At 37.6% G+C, this 17,273-nt stretch overlaps 1 protein-coding gene across 5 annotated transcripts in view; it reads right to left on the bottom strand.

Annotated features, from left to right (window-relative positions):
• The window catches only part of TDRD7 (tudor domain containing 7), a 76,395-nt gene that overhangs the window by 49,748 nt on the left and 9,374 nt on the right, over positions 1-17,273 (bottom strand). For 3 of the 5 annotated variants that reach the window (XM_043567135.1, XM_043567134.1, XM_043567136.1), the window contains 3 exons: positions 10,665-10,877; positions 7,734-7,875; positions 6,555-6,768 (listed from right to left, as the gene is read on the bottom strand). In XM_043567135.1, coding sequence (XP_043423070.1) covers positions 6,555-6,768; positions 7,734-7,875; positions 10,665-10,871 — 563 coding nt within the window. In that variant the 5' untranslated portion in view covers positions 10,872-10,877. Of the gene's footprint in view, positions 1-6,554; positions 6,769-7,733; positions 7,876-10,656; positions 10,878-17,273 lie in introns of those variants that run through there. The other 2 variants (XM_043567137.1, XM_043567138.1) reach the window with 2 other exon arrangements.

The raw sequence follows: 17,273 nt of genomic DNA, 5'->3' as shown, positions 1-17,273 counted from the left end.
CCTTCCCTCATATAAACCAGAGAAATCACAAATCAATCATATATCCTTACTCCTGACCCCTCTTTGTATTTTACTGGACACATGATAAACTTAGATTGATGCCTACAATATCAGAAAATATCAGCTATGTTATTTTTCTAGAACCCTTTCTGTTTGTTAACTGGCAGGCATGAATTCTTAACCAAAGATCCTGAGAAGGTGCTTCTGAGGTCCATGAATCCCTTGAATATACAAAGATGTATGTATATGTGTACACATATATTTTTCTGGGAAAATCATTTATACCTTTTATCAGCTTCCCAAAAGATTTGGTGACCCTCCAAATTGTAAGTTAATAATAGTTTTTACTACTTACTATTACTGTTCATGTATTTTATAAGTAGATAAAACAGCTTTTGCTCTTGTTCTATTTTTGGTAAGAGTAATTTTTTTTATAATTAAAAGGGATGCACATAATAGCTGCCACCAGGTGGTATTTAGATTCCTCTTAAAAGGATTCTTTCAATTTGTATTATGCTCTTAAAAAAAAGGTTTGATGAAGATGTTTTATGACATCTTTAACAGTTTATAGTTAAAGTAGTCTGTAACATAACCTATGTAAAGCAAGACAGCTGAAGACAGCTAGGTGTATAGTTTTAGAAATTATTGTACAAGATATTCCACCATATGAAATTTGAAATTTTTACAGTGAAAGGCAAAAGATAAAAGGATATATTAATTCTCAAAACTAAAACCATATAAATAAGGCTTTTGCTATCCCTTTTTTAACTTTTTACACTTTAAAAAATTTTTTTAAAGTTTTTATTTATTTATTTTTGAGAGACAGAGAGAGCGAGCAGGGGAGGGGCAGAAAAAGAGGGACAGAGAGGGAATCCCAAGCAAGCTACACACTGCCAACGCAGAGCCCGATGTGGGGCTCAAATTCATGAACCGTGAGATCATGACCTGAGCCAAAACCAAGAGCTGGATGCTTACCCGACTGAGCCACCCAGGTGCCCCTACACTTGATTCTTAAACAACATGAGTTTGAACTACACAGGTCCACCAGATGCATATTTTTTTGACAAACAGTACAGTACTGTAAATGTATTTTCTCTTATGATTTCCTTAAAAATATTTTCTTTTTGCTCATTTTATTGTAAGAATACAATGTATAATATATATAATACACAAAATATGTGTTAACCTACTGTTTATATTATCAGTAAAGCTTTTGGTCAACAGTAGGCTATTAGCAGTCAAACTCGGGGCGGGGGCTCAAAAGTTGTATGTGTATTTCTGACTGTGTGTGGGGTTAGCACACCTAACTCCATGTTGATGGTGTTCAGGGTCAACTGTATTCTGAAATACTTTTAAGTTCATGGGGAGTTGCAAAAAATATACATAGAGGTCACATGCACCCTTCACCCAGTTTCCCCCAATAGTAACATCTTTGCATAGTACATCAGCAAAACCAGGCAACTGACATTGGTATAATCCAGAACTTATTCAAACTTCACCAGTTTTGCATGTATGCGCATGTGCATGTGTGTGTGTCTGTGTGCATGTGGTTCTGTGAAATTTTACCACATATATAGATCCTTGTAACCACCACTGTAATCAATAATTTATTGGTTATAATCATCAGACTATAATCATTATAATCACAACTGTCCCATCACAAGGCCCCTTCTTGCTATACATTTATAGCCACACCCTTCCGACTTCCTAAAACCCTAACATTTGGCAAACACTTATCTGTTCTCCATCTCTACAATTTTGTCATTTCAAGAATGTTATATAAATAGAATCACACAGCATGTAACATTTTTGATACTGGCTTCTTTCACAGAGCAGAATTCCCTTGAAATCCACCAAAGTTGCTGCGTTATTAATAGTTTGTTCCTTTTTATTGCTAAGTATTCTGTGGTCTGAATGTACTACAGTCTGTTGAACCATTCACCTACTAAAGGACACTGGGGTTGTTTTCAGTTTGGGACTATTATGAATAAAGTTACTATGAACATTTGTGTGCAGGTTTTTATATGAATATAAGTTTTCATTTCTCTGGGATAAATGCCCAGGAGTGCAACTGCTGTGATAGCTGCATGTTTAGTTGCTTTTGTTTTTTAATGAAATTTCCCAAACTGTTTTCTAGAGTAGCTATTAATTTTACATGTTCAACAGCAATGTACGATTGATCCAGTTTCTCTGCATCCTTGCCAGCATTCAGTATTATCACTATTTTTTACTTTAGTCATTCTGATAGGTGTGTCATGATGATATCTCATTTTAATATGCGTTTTAATATGCATTTCCATGGTGGCTAATGAAGTTGAACATCTTTTCATGCATTTTTACATTTAAAGTAATTAAACTTACATTGAAACTAATTAGTCAAACCCAACACCCCAAAAACCAAATAATCCAGTTAAGAATTGGCAGAAGACATGAATAGACATTTTTCCAAAGAAGACATCCAGATGGCTAACAGACACATGAAAAGATGCTCAACATCACTCATCATCAGGGAAATGCACATCAAAATCACAATGAGATACTGCCTCATACCCATCAGAATGGCGAAAATTAACAACACAGGAAACAACAGATGTCGATGAGAATGCTGTTAGTGGGAATGCAAACTGGCACAGTTACTCTGGAAAATAGTATGGAGGTTCCTCAAAAAGTTAAAAATAGAACTACCCTACAACCCAGCAATCACACTACTAGGTATTTATCCAAAGGACACAAAAATACAGATTCGAAGTGGTACATGCACCCTGATGTTTACAGCAGCATTATCAACAATAGCCAAACTATGGAAAAGCCGAACTATCAATAGCCAAATGTCCATCAACTGAGGAATAGTTAAAGAAAGAGTGGTATAGGGGCGCCTGGGTGGCTCAGTTGGTTAAGCGTCTGACTTTGGCTCAGGTCATAATCTCACAGTTCGTGGGTTCAAGCCCTGCATCAGGCTCTGTGCTGACAGCTCAGAGCCTGGAACCTGCTTCAGATTCTGTGTCTCCCTCTCTCTGCCCCTCCCCTGTTTGATCACTCTGTATATCACTTTGTATAGCTTTCCTACTAGTTGGTTTAAGCATTTCAATATATATATACAACATCACATTCCATTGGTATCAACGTTTTACTACTTTAAGTGTACAAACCTTAGTTCCATTTAGGTCTCCTCTCCTCCCCCCAATTTTGCAAATTTAATTGGGTTCTCTATATATGTTGAGCACTTATCAGATAGTGTTATAATTTTTGTTTCAACCTAGTATGATTTAAGAAACTCATAAGAAGGATAATCTTACATTTACACCTGTTTTTACCAGTTCTGCTCTTTCCTTTCTGAAATTCCAAGCCCATCTTATTTATTTTCTCTTGAGAGAACTTCCTTTAGCCACTCTTTAAGAGTAGGTCAACTAGTGACAAATTCTCTTAGTTTTCTTTCATCTGAGAATGTCTTTATTTCCCTTTCATTCCTGTTGTATATTTTTCCTGGATATAGAATTTATGGCTGACAGTTTTTTCTTTCAGCACAAGAAAAATGTGCTGTTTCCTTCCTTCAGGGTTCCTCCATGGTCATAGATGAGAAATCCACTGTCATTAAAACTGGTAATCCCCGGGGCGCCTGGGTGGCGCAGTCGGTTAAGCGTCCGACTTCAGCCAGGTCACGATCTCACGGTCCGTGAGTTCGAGCCCCGCGTCGGGCTCTGGGCTGATGGCTCAGAGCCTGGAGCCTGTTTCCGATTCTGTGTCTCCCTCTCTCTCTGCCCTTCCCCTGTTCATGCTCTGTCTCTCTCTGTCCCAAAAATAAATAAACGTTGAAAAAAAAAAAACTGGTAATCCCCTATAAGTGATGTGTCATTTCTTGCTGTTTTTAAGATTTTTTGTCTTTAGCTTTTGGAAGTTTAATATGATGTGTCTTCATGTGGGTTTCTTGGATCTTTTTTAGGATTCTCTGAACTCTTGAATCTGTAGGTTTATATCCTTAGCCACATTTGAGAAGTTTTCAGCCATTTTGTGTTCAAATACTCTTTCAGCCCCACTCTTTCTCTCCTCCCAAGACACTGATAATACAAATGTTAGATCTTTTCTTATTTTCCCCCACATATTCCTAAGGCTCTGCTAGGTGTTTTACTTCCAAAGCCCCCTCAGGCTTTGGTAGGTGTTCTTTTGTTTGTTTTGTTTTTGAAGGAAGTCTATTTACTCTATTGGTCAGATTGTGTAATTTCTATTGCTCTGTCTTTGAGTTCATGGATTCTTCCCTCTGTCGTATTCATTCTGTTGTGAGCTTACCCAGTGAGTTTTTTAGTTTGGTGTTCCATTTTTTTAATACTACAGTTTCCATTTCATTCTTTTTTATATGTTCTACTTCTTTGGTGAATTTTCTTTTTTTTCCATTTTGCCCCCCCCAAGTTCTTTTCATTTGCTCATTGAAGCATTTTAGGAGAGCTGCTGTAAAATTCTTGCCAGATAATTCCAACATCTGACTGATCTTGCTCTTGGCATTTGTCAACTGTCTTTTCTCATTCAAGTTGTCATTATCCTGGTTCTTAGTATAACAAGTGACTTTTTGTTGTATCCTGGACATTTGGACATACGTTAGGAAACTATTAATCCAATTTAAAGCCCTATTTTAGCAGACAATCACCTGCTTAGGTTTAGCACACAGCTCCTGGCCCACATTTGTAGCTGTAGTTCCAATGATAACTGATTTTTCAGAGCCCTTATGGGCTAACTTAAATTTACTTGTTGCTGTTGGGGCTCCTTCTTGATCAGGTGCTGCCCACAGGAGCAGAATGCACTTCCCTGGACCTAATGCTGCCAGGTGAAAGAGGATGAGAACACACTAGGCTGTAGGTCAGAAAGCACGATCTTGGGCCTGGTCTTTGGGCATCTTGGTGCTAGCACAGCCCCCTCTCAATCACTGCTGGTCCTACCTAGAGGAGTGGAAGGAACTTACCTGGGTTGCCCATTGCCAGTAAGAGATGGGTAGGAGACACCAGACCATGGGGTAGAGAATGTTCTCCTGGACCCACAATCCAGTATGTCTTGGTTTTGTTGTCATTTTATAGATTCAATTCAAAATGGGAACTTGAAATGGAGGCATGGAAGCAGAGGAGACAGTGGTACCTCAGTCACATGCTGGCCCTAACGAGTGCTTTGGGTCAAGATCCAAGTTCTAACTATGTATTTTCTAGACCTTATCAAAATTATAACAACTAACCATAAATAGCACTAAATATATACCATTATAAAAAATTTTAACTAAGTTAAAAAAAATAATTCTAAATATTCTAGTATAGTAGGGGGAGTGCTGGGGTGGGGGAGGTGTAGCTTTTACACAAAATGGAATATTTGAACACCGATTTAAAGGGATATAACATGGGGTGCCTGGGTGGCTCAGTCAGTTAAGTGTCTGACTTTTGATTTCGGCTCAGGTCATGATCTCACGGTTTTGTGAATCCAAGCCCCACATCGGGTTCTGTGCTGACTGTGCAGATCCTGCTTGGGATTCTCTCTGCCCCCACCCCCACCCCTTCCCCTGCTCATGTTCTCTCTCTCTCTCTCTCTCTCTCTCTCTCAAAATAAATAAACTTAAAAAAAATAATACAACAACATGTGTTTTATAAAGGCACAAAAAGAATGAAAGAATGGGATACTCATTCATCTATATCAGGAGTTGGTAAATGTTTCCTGTAAAAGCGTCCGCTAGTGCATATTTTAGGTTTGGCAGGCCATAATGTCTCGGCACAACTACTTAACTGCAGTTGCGCAAAGGAAATCACAGACAATGATATAAACAAAGGGATGTGGCTTTGTTTCAATAAAACTTTATTTACACAAAACAGGCAATGGGCCAGATTTAGCCCGTGGGTCATAGTTTGCTGACCTGAATTACCTTACAAAAAGTATAAGATTTAAAGACGAAAAGGAACTTTGAGGTCACCTAGTTTAACATTTTCATTCAACAAACCACAACAACAAACCACAGCCCTAAAAGATGAAATCATTTCACTTGCTCACCTGGCTAATAAATGGCAGCACTCAAACTAGGACTTGAAGGTTGTGTTAATATTGCCAGTCGGATATGCTGATGCATGGATGTATGATTATAGATATAATCATATAATATAATATATATATAATCTATATAATTATAGATATGATTATTGGAGCACAGTGGAATGTGCAAATCAAGAATGTTACCTAGAAGTTATAAAACTAATTATAAGAAAGGTTTTCAGAAAAAGTTGTAAGTTATCCTGAAACAGCATCTTAGAATAGCCTTCAAGAGCCTTTTCTTTTCCTGTGAGAGCTTTCAAAATGAATTTTACAAGGAGAAATTACTAACAATGTAGAGAAAATATAAAATGAAGATACTCAGACAATGACATTCAGGTAGCCAGGAAGAGTGGATTTACTAGTAAAGATGCATTTCTCTGCTACATGTGAACTTACATTAGGTAAAACAGAAAGTATTTCCTTCTTATCCGGAACGCTTTTAACATTTATTATCATAGATTCACCAAACTTCTCCTTTTAGCCAGACAAAGCCCAAATACCTGTGGCTGGTAGGCATGGTCACATGTCTCTGCACTGGAACGTCTCTGAATACTTCACTTCCAGCAGTTGTGTGTAACGTGTAAGGCGGCATTTCAGCATCAGACTTAACTCCAAGAGAGTTTCCTCTGTCTCTTAGCAGTGTTGGATTAGGTTTTTTGCTGATAGAAAAATCTGAAGAAAATCCTGGTTGTCTGAGGGTTGCTTTTGGTTTTCCTGTGAAGTTAGGCATACATAATGGAATCAATTAGCTTCCCAAAAGCTTCGTGTCACTATGCCACTCCCCTGTCCAGATGTTTTCTGGGAGTCTCTATTCTCAGAATAGTTTGTAAGAACACGAGGAAGTTGCCACTACAGGGTTTGTCAGTAGGGGAAGCAGACATTGGTATTCAGCAGATGAGATTTCTTCAAAACGTGGCTTCATCTGCTAAATTAGCCAGTTACCTTCCCTCTACTCACCAACCAACACTTCAGTGGCAGCCACCCCATGTTGCTACAAATGTAGCACACTCAGCCATATCTCAGGCCTCCCATTTCTTCTCCATCAATTGAAATTCTTCCCCTCATTCAAGATCTGGGTTCAATCCCCCTTTGCCATGAAGCCCTACATGGCCATTCTCCCATCACTGTTCCCTTGTCTAAAATGCTCACGGTGGCATTTGGGGGTCTACTCCTTCATATTATCATTGAACTATATCTTGAGAATTTAGTTTTAGAACTGATTAAAAGCTCTCTGAGATAATTGTTCAGTAAACACTGGCTAAGTTGCCTATAACACCTTTGTGTACAATATAATTCATGTTTTTCCAAAAATAGAGGATCTTAATATAAAAGACATGACTTGCTAAAGAAGACATTAAATCATAGGTTCTTGGTTCATCCAACATTCTGGATGAGGCTTTCCCCCCTCAAAAACCTAAAAGAATAAAACAACACTTTGCCATAATAGGCTTAATTAAAACTGAATTATCTCACATTGTGTAATAACTTAGTGAGTCATGCTCATCATCTTCACTTAATTTCAAATGGAAATACAGTACTAGCTTTAAGATTTCACTCTTGACATATGAATGCTAACAAATATAGGTGTTTATCGTGAATACAAGCAATATTTCCATAATTCCATATGACAATGTATTCATAGATAGGTTTAAAAATTTTAGCATGTGAAAAGACCTTACCTTCTAGAAAAAATGGCATAGTTTTCTTCACTCTCATCTGACAATTAACTTGCCGCCCAGTTTTCCTTTTAGAACTCCTCTGACGAGCCACAAGCTGAGCAATTCTTGCAGTTTCTGTGCAGGCCATGGCATAACAGGTAATCTATTCATGAGAGGCAAGGTGAGAGGAGAAACATTTCTCAGATTCACTGCTGCCTAGAGGCCGATTTTTAAAAGTGGATCTTAGTGAGTTTACATGTTCCAACTCAAGCTGTATGCAAATATTCACATCCCTCTCTTTTTGATACTGTTAGAGCAAAATTACATTCTATAAGAGACATCAAGAATAGTCTAGCACATTGAATGATCTCTCCTCAAATTGAAAATTTCATTTATTCCTTAAACAAGTATTCACTAAACATCTATAATGTGCTAGGTACTATGGGATTAACCAATGAACCAAAAGAAGCCTGTGATCTGCACATATTATCTCATATAATCTGTGAGATATATTTTATTTTGATTTTATACATGGGAGAACAGAGGCTCAGGGAAGTTAAGCAACCTTCCCGAGTGACACAGCTAGGTTATCTCTCTGAATCCAAAGTAGGTACTCATAATCGCTATTTTTATTACCTCTCAAAGACAACCCAATCCTAATCTTGCCACTGAAACAGATTAGCTGGATGACTTGGGACAAAGCAGCTTAGCTCCCACATTGTAGTACACTCTCTCAGCTATAAAACAGGAGTGGGCTTAGATCTAGGGTTTTCAAACTGTTCATTGGTGCCACCAGATTCCATGAAGGTAACTCTGGAGCCTCACAGTGGCAGTGCGGTGAGGGCAAGGCAGGGCAAGCAGAGGCACTGGACCCTGAAGCACCTGCTTAAAACACAGCAGCTCAGCTTTTCATCTTTTAAAAAATTGGCGTGATATATGGGAGATTTTTTTCCAGTGTGTAGAATACTGGGACTAGATGGTCTCTAAAGCCACCTCTAGCGTTAAAGGCTCTGGTTCTAAGTAGAAATCAAGAACAGGAAAGCAATGAGGCTTTACAAAAGCCAAGACATGCTCCTATTCTTTGGCCCGGTATTTCTATTCCTGTAAATACATTACACAAATATAACTGAAAAAAAAAACTTAACATACCAAAATATGTGCAAGAGGGGTTATTTTAACTATCAAAACCTGGAAACAGTCAAAATGTCCATAATAGGAGAACAGGGTTGAGTAAATTACAGCACAGTAACCATATGAGGCATTATTAATTCATGAGACATTTGATCATTCATATATTCAAACACATATTTATTAAGAACTATCTGGAGTTAAAAAACAATCATTCATCCTCAAGAAACTTACGAAGAAAAAGAGAGACACAAAGAGACGAAATAGAAAGCATTATGTTAAATGCTATATTGGGTGTATTACAAAGTGTCAAGTAGACAGAAAGGGGGGCTTAAATCTGTCTAGAAGAATCAGGGATATTGAAGCAAGTTTTATTATTAATATAGTATTTAATTAATTTAGACATGATCCTTATAAAAATGATTACACACAGGTGAACCTTCCCTTTGATCACTCTCCTGATCCTTCTCCCCTGTTCCCTCCTCCACCCACTGCCTTCCCCATGCCCCCAAACAGAACACCTATTACAAGTTTGGGTAAGAAATACCCCAGATCTGTTATATCTATTTACCTATGTAGAAATGAACCCAGAAGAATATGCTGTTTGGTAAGGTGGGTGCTTTTTGTCTTTTGGACAATGGTTTGTCCATATCTTTCATACCATATATTGGGGAGATACCAGGGGGTGAAACTGCTGGGTCACAGGGTATGTGCAATAAAACATTTCATTGCTACCACCAAATTGCCATGCTCTATATAAAATATTCTTCCAGAGAAACTAAAAGATTTAAATAGTCTTATCATATTGGTGTGAAGGGTGGAACAGCCTAGAGAAAGAAGGGATTAAGGAGGACAAGGAGAATGGTAGGGAAGGCCCTGTAATAATCAAAGTGTTGGGGCGCTCAGTGGCTCAGTCAGTTAAGCATCTGACTCTTGATATCAGCTCAGGTCATGCTCTCACAGTTCGTGAGTTCGAGCCCCACATCAGGCTCTGCACTGACAGTGTGGAGTCTGCTTGGGATTCCCTCTCTCCCTCTTTCTCTTCCCCTCCCCTGCTCATACTCTCTCTCTCTCTCTCATAATAAATAAATAGATAATAAACTTAAAAAATATTTAAAAAAAATCAAAGTGCTGAATGATCCACTAGAGACTCAACTAGGGTCCAGATAGTAGGAACAGATAGGAATGAGGTCAAACAATGAGAATTTAAGAGTATCTATTAGCTCTGATAATCAGGAGGTCATTAGTGACCTGAGCAAAAACAGTTGTAGCAGGTGTATAATGCATGGGTGCTGACACCTGGCATTTAGGTCTCCAGTACACTTATTTTGCTTGAATGCTAATGACTGGGTAAACTTTAAATTTTTTCATCTATAGTGACTAGAGTCTAAGTTTTACATCAAAAATAATCTGAGGGATAAAACAAAAGACATCAGAATTTAGGCTGTGTCTTGGATGCTTTCTATCACTAACAATCTCAAACCACTTAGCTAGTACTTTTCACTTTGACTTCTGTCCTAGTTAGGAGATTAGAAGTGCCAGGCAGGCAATTAAGAATTGGTCTGACTCTTGGGGCGCCTGAGTGGCTCAGTCAGTTGAGCGTCCTACTTCGGCTCAGGTCATGATCTCGCAGTTGACGAGTTCGAGCCCCACGTCGGGCTCTGTGCTGACAGCTCAGAACCTGGAGCCTACTTCAGATTCTATGTCTCCCTTTCCCTCTGCCCCACCTCCACTCATGGTCTGTCTCTGTCTCAAAAATAAATAAACATTAGAAAAAAAAAAAAGAATTGGTTTGACTCTTGACATGCACAATTACCTTCTTACCTCTCCAGATCTACTAGTCTCTATCCTCACAACTGCTGGCACACTTCTCAGATAGGCTTCTAGTGTTGGGTAACCTAACTGCTTAAAGGGAATCCAGTCTCCAGTCAAAGATCTGTACTCTCCTTGGAGGCGGGGTAATACTATTCCGTTCTTATGAGACTGCAGAACAGCTCGTAGCATTTTTGAAACCAGATCTGCTTCCAGCATCTTCACCTGTAAGAACACAATAGAAGGTTTCTATAATATGATTTATTAGTCTGTGAACTCATTCAAAGTTGTTAGGTTATCCCATCAATTGTTACTGAATACTTTCAATGCTGTTACAATATAGGGAGATTACTATGGTGGAGAAAAGCAAAGAATACTATGAGAACACAGGGCAAGTCCAAGATGCACAAAGACTAATCTGGGGAGGGAAGATATCAGGGAAACATTCCCAGAGGGGAGGTCTGAATGGAATCCTGAAGGACAGGAAGGAATCAGCCAGGCAAGGAGGAAAAGGGTGTGTGGTGGGGTGAGGATGGGGAGAGGTATCAGCCTCAAGTAAAGGGAATAGAAAGTTCAAAGGGCACAGAGGTCAGAGAGAAATAGATGGTTGATTCTGAAGAGTTCCAGGCAGTTAAGTGGCTGGACATGATTGAATGAAGACTCTAAGATTGTAAGTTGAGGACTGAAAGACGAGGATAAAAGAGGTGGGAAGAGGTGGGAAGAGGCAGACTCAGAAGAGACCCCTATATTATGTTTACATGTGTGCATTTTTGCCAAACATAATGTGGGGCCTTAGAAGAATTTTAAATAGGGGAATAAAGTGATCAGCTTTGCATTTTAGAAAGATAACTATTCAGTAGTGGAGAAGACAAATGGGAAGGAGAAAGACTAATGAGTTTGTAAGAACACTTGAAAATATGGAGGACTTAAAAACAGAAAGTTGGGAATAAACAAAAAATCAATCTGAGAAGTAATTAGGAGGTAGAATCAACAGAAATTGATTAACTGGTTTGGATTATGAGGGAGTTTCCAAGTTTCTGGCTCAGAAACACAGCAGACAGTAATGACCCACACTGAGATGGGGTAGAGGCAAGTTTGCAAGAGAAGAAAAGAGTGAATTCATCTGGGACGTATGGAGGCTGGGATGCATACAGGGAAGCCACACAGATATATTCATGAGGAACTCAGGCTAGAGGTCTGAACTGGGGATTTGTTGACCTTTAGCATATATATGGTATTTGGTGCCCAGGGAGTCAAAAATAAAGTTAAGGATGGACCTCTGTGGAAGGCTGTCATTAAGGGATAGGCAAGACAAAGAAGAACCTGTGAAGGAGTGACCAGAGATAGAAGTAGAAAAGGCAGAACTGGTGTCATATAAACAAAAAGAGGAAAGAACCAAGAAGAATAGTATATTCAAAAGCGTCATACCCAGCAGTCAAGTGAGAGAAAAATGAATTTTGGTACCTTGGAAACCTGTGGGGGCCCTGGCTAAGGATCTTCAATAGTCAGTAATTGGCATTTTTTAGGATTAACCACTCATATTTCCTCTGGACTGATAGTAAATAGAATGGTGATACATTCAGAGAATGGCATTCAAGAAACCAGGAAAAGCAGACTTAGAAAGGTCAGCTATGGACAACTTGTTAATTCCTCCTTCAACAGTGCTATCCAACAGAATTTTGTGCTGATGGAAATGTTTTACACCTGCACTGTTCAATACACGTGGTGACTGAGCACTTGAAATGTGGCCAGCATGACTGAGGACCTGAATTTTAAACTTAATTGGAATTCAGTGTGGCTAGTGGACACTAAATTGGACAGCACAGAATTCTAGACAGTCTCATTTTTTCTCTGGTTTAGAAAACAAAAAGGAGAAGGGCACCTGGGTGGCTCAGTCAGTTAAGTGTCTGACTCTTGATTATGGCTCAGGTCACGATCTCATGGTCTGTCGGATCGAGCCCAACATTGGTCTCTGTGCCGACAGTGAGGAGCCTGCTTGGGACTCACTTTCTCCCTCTTTCTCTGCCCCTCCCCTGTGCACATGCTCACTTGCTCTCGCTCTCTCACTCTCTCTCTCTCTCTCAAAATAAATAGATAAATTAAAAAAAAAAACAAAAAGGAGGAATAGCATACAATTCTAGCAATTTCCTCATCTGTCCATTTTAAAAAGGAGGGAAGATATCAGCTCATTTGTGAGTGCTCTTAATAATAAATATGATACTCAAATGACAATGAGGTTAAATGGCAAATATCCTAAGTAGTCATTATGTACTGCCCTCCACTAAACATCAACTCTTTTAGAACTGTCACCACCAGCACCAAGATTGAATTAATACTATGTATATATACACAATGTGTAGTATAATATTATTTGAAAGGGGAATGTGATAAAGACATGTATCATAAACCTTATGGCAACCACCACAAATGCTTTAAAGAGATATAATTAATAAGCCATTAGTAAATACAAAACAGGATAAAAAATTCAATCAAAAAGCAATTAGATGTACAACTGAAACTAACACTGCATGTTAACTACACTGGAATTAAAAAAAAAAAAAGCAATTAGGAGTAAAAAAAAAATTGGGCAAAAAAAGGGTGGGGGGGACAGAAAAGAGATAACATCTAGCAAAATGGTAGATTTAAAGTCAAACACAGCAATAATACATTAAATGTAAATGATGAAAATATCTCAATAAAAATTTAGGATCAGAAGAGTGGATATAAAAGACTTACCTATATACTATGTACAAGAAATTTATTTTAAATACAAACACATAGATTCAAGGTAAAAAGAAAAAGATATGACATCCAAATACATGATTAATTAATACTAGAACAAGGAATATCACCTGGGATTAAGAGGGACATTACATAATTAAGGAGTTAATTCATCGGGGAGATATAACAATCCTAAATGTGACTGCACCAAACATCAGTGCTTCAAAACACATGAAGCAGAAACCAATAGAGCTGAAAGAATAAATATATTCATGATTATTTGGAAAATTCAAAACTCCTTTCTCACTAATTGGTAGAACCAGTAAGCAAAAAAAATCAGTAAGGATATAGAAGAGCTTAATAACAATATCAACCACACTGACCTATGTGATATCCATAAAATATTCTACCCCAACAGTAGTGGAATATATATTCTTTTCAAGAGCACGTGGGACATTCACCAAAACAGAATATATTCTTGGACTTAATACAATCCTTGACCAATTTAGAATATTAGAATAATTGAAATTATACAAAGAGTATCCTGTGACTAGAAAAAATTAAATTAGGTATCAGTAACAGAAAGATACGTGGACAATCCCCATGTATTTGCAAATTTAATGACATACCTCTAAAACAAAGGTCAGAAAGGAAGCCTCCTTCAGAACAAAAACATCAGAAAATATTTTTAAATAAATGAAAATACAGTGTACAAAAGTTTACTGGGTGCAGTTAAAACAATATCTAGAGGGAAATTTGCAGCATTATATGCTTATGTTGGAAAAGAAGAAAGGTCCCAATTCAGTGGTCTAACCCACTACCTTGAGAAAAGAGAGCACATTATACCAAAAGTAGAAGAAAGGAAGGAATAAAAAATGAGACCAAAATCAATATTGAAATGATGAAAGATTAGTAATGAAATAGAAAAGGTAAAGAAAAAAATCATGAAACCAAAACTAGTGTTTTGGAAACATCAATAAAATTGACAAACTTCCAGGTAGATTAATCAAGGAAAAAAAAAAAAGAGAACACAGGAATTATTAATAATGGGATTAAAGAAGGGGCCATCAATATAGATCCTATAGATATTAAAAAGAGAATATTATGAATTTATGCCAATAAATTTGGTCAATTGGAAGAAATGGAGTAAATTCACCGAAAGACACAAATTCCAAAGCTTACTCAAGAAAAAACAGATAACCTTAATATCTCTGTATCTACTAGAGAAATTGAATTTGTAGTTAAAAACCTTCACACAAGGAAAACTCAAACCCATGTGGCGGTATTGCCAATTCTACCAAAAACTTTAAGAAAAAATAATAACACTTCTACACAAACTCTTCCAAAAAACATAGCGAAGGGAATACTTCTAAATCTATTTTTCGAGGCCAGCATTATGCTGACATCAAAACCAGACAAAGACATTACAAGAAAAGCACAGACCAATATCCCTCATTAACATAACTGCAAAATTTTCCAGCAAAATATTAACAAATCAAATCCAACAATATGTAAGAAGGATAACACACCATGATCAACTATAGTTTACTCTAGGAATGCAAGACTGATTCAATATTCAAAGATCAACCAATGTAATGGACTACAATCAAGAGACTACAGGAGAAAATCCCCATGGTATCAATAGGTAAAGAAAAGACATTTGACAAAGTTCAAAATATTTATGATAAAAACTCTCAGAAAATAAGAATAGAAGGAGACCTCCTTAACCTGATAAAGAATATCTGTGCAAAACCCACAGCTAACATCATATGTAATGGAAAAAAATGAATGCTTTCTCCCTAAGATTGGAACAGGGCAAGAATGTTCACTCTCTTCATCCCCATTCATTTATCACGCTGGAGATCCTAGCCAGTGCAAAAAGACTGATTTCAAGACTATAAAAGTATATTAATCAAAGTAATGTGGGTATTGTCAAAAAAGCAGTCACATTAAAAGAACACAATACATAATCCGGAAAAAGACCCACACGCACATAGTCAACTGATTTTCGACAAAGTTAACAAAAGAATTCAATGAACAAAGTTCAACAAATAGTGGTGGACCACCACTCATCCATATGCAAAACATGAACCTCATACCATATTCAAAAATTAACTCAAAACAGATCATTTAGGTCCTACTTGAAAAAGCTAATACTGTAAAATGTCTAGAAAAAAACAAAGGAGTAAATCTTTGTGACCATGAGTTGGGCAAAGATTTTTTAGAACCACAGCAGAAAAAACTGACAGATTGGATCTCATCAAAATTTTAAATTTCTTCTCCTTTAAAGGCTGTTGAGAAAATGAAAAGACAAGCCACAGACTGAAAGAAGATATTTTCACAACACAGCTGGTAAAGGACTGATAACCAGTATATATAAGCAACACTCAAAACTCAATAAGAAAACAAAAAGGGGCACCTGGGTGACTGAGTCAGTTAAACATCTGACTCTTAATATGAGCTTATGTTGTGATCTCCTGGCCATGGGCTCGAGCCCCACACTGGGCTCAGCACTGAGCATGGGGCCCGCTTGGGATTCTCTCTCTCCCTCTGCTCCTCTGCCACTTATGCGCATGTGTCCACGCTCGCTCTCTCTCTCTCTCTCTCTCTCTCTCTCAAAAATAAATGACTAACTTAAAAAAAAATAAGAAAACAAAGAGCCCGATTAAAAATGTGCAAAAGATCTGAATACACACTAAAGTAGAGATGTAGATGGCCGAAAAACACATGAAAAGATGTTCAACGGCATTATTCATCAGGGAAATGCAAAATTAAATCCACAATGAGGCATCACGACACATCTGTAAGAATAGCTTAAATTTTTAAAAAACCACTAATATGAAGTGCTAATGAGAATACAGAGCAACTGGAATTCTCATACATGCCTGGTGGCCTTGCAAAACAGTACTTTGAAAAACATCTTGGCAGTTTCTTACGAGGTCAAAAGCATATGCTTAATATTCAACCCAAAAAACTTACACATAGGTAATTACCCAAGAGAAATCATGACTATGTCCACACAAAAACCTGTACTTTAAATGTTTATGGTAGCTTTATTCATAAGTACCTCCAAATTGGAAACAATCCAAAAATCTATCAACAGGGGAATGGATAAACAATGTGGCACATCCATGCAGTGAAGTAGTACTCAGCAATGAAAAGGAACAAACTATTGATACCTAAAACTGTATGGATGACTCTTGCCATCATGCCAAGTGGAAGAAGCCAGACACAAAAGGCTATATACTGTATGATTCTATTTATGTAACATTCTGGAAAAGGCAAAACTATAGGCACAGAAATTAAATCAGTGGTTGCCAAGGGCTGGGAGTATAGGAAGGGGATTGACTATAAGAGGGCACAAGGCAATTTTGGGGGTGATGGGAATATTCTATGTCTTGATTGACAAACTATATTAGTTTGTCAAAATTTGGAGTACTGTAAACAAAAAAGGGTGACAGTTATTACATGTAAAGTATATCTCAATAATTCTGAGAAGAGAAAAAAAAAGCTCTTTCAAGTTGTGCCACTTTGCAGTCAACTCTCACCCTCTCATACACACTGTCCTGTCTCCTGGCAACCACTGATCTGCTTTCTGTCACTATAGATCACTTTTGCCTCGCATTCTTGGGCTTCACCCGTGTTACCCCATTTCTCAGCAAATACTATTTATGCTACAATAAGTACTAATTTCACTGTGCGGATGTGCCACAATCCATTTATCCATTCAAGTGTTGACAGACACTTGGGTTGCTTCCAATTTGGGGATATAAATAAGGCTGCTTTGAACAGAAGTCTTTGGGTAGACATACATATTTTTTTTCTCTTATACAAATTCTGAGATTTGGATTTTCTAAAAATTTAATATACATACTAATTCTGGGAAGAAAGTAATCTCAT

Source organism: Prionailurus bengalensis, chromosome D4, assembly GCF_016509475.1.
Source record: "Prionailurus bengalensis isolate Pbe53 chromosome D4, Fcat_Pben_1.1_paternal_pri, whole genome shotgun sequence".
NCBI classification, from domain to species: Eukaryota; Metazoa; Chordata; class Mammalia; order Carnivora; family Felidae; genus Prionailurus; species Prionailurus bengalensis.
The sequence above is the reverse complement of the archived record's forward strand: the minus strand, read 5'-3'. Positions and strand labels throughout refer to the sequence as shown.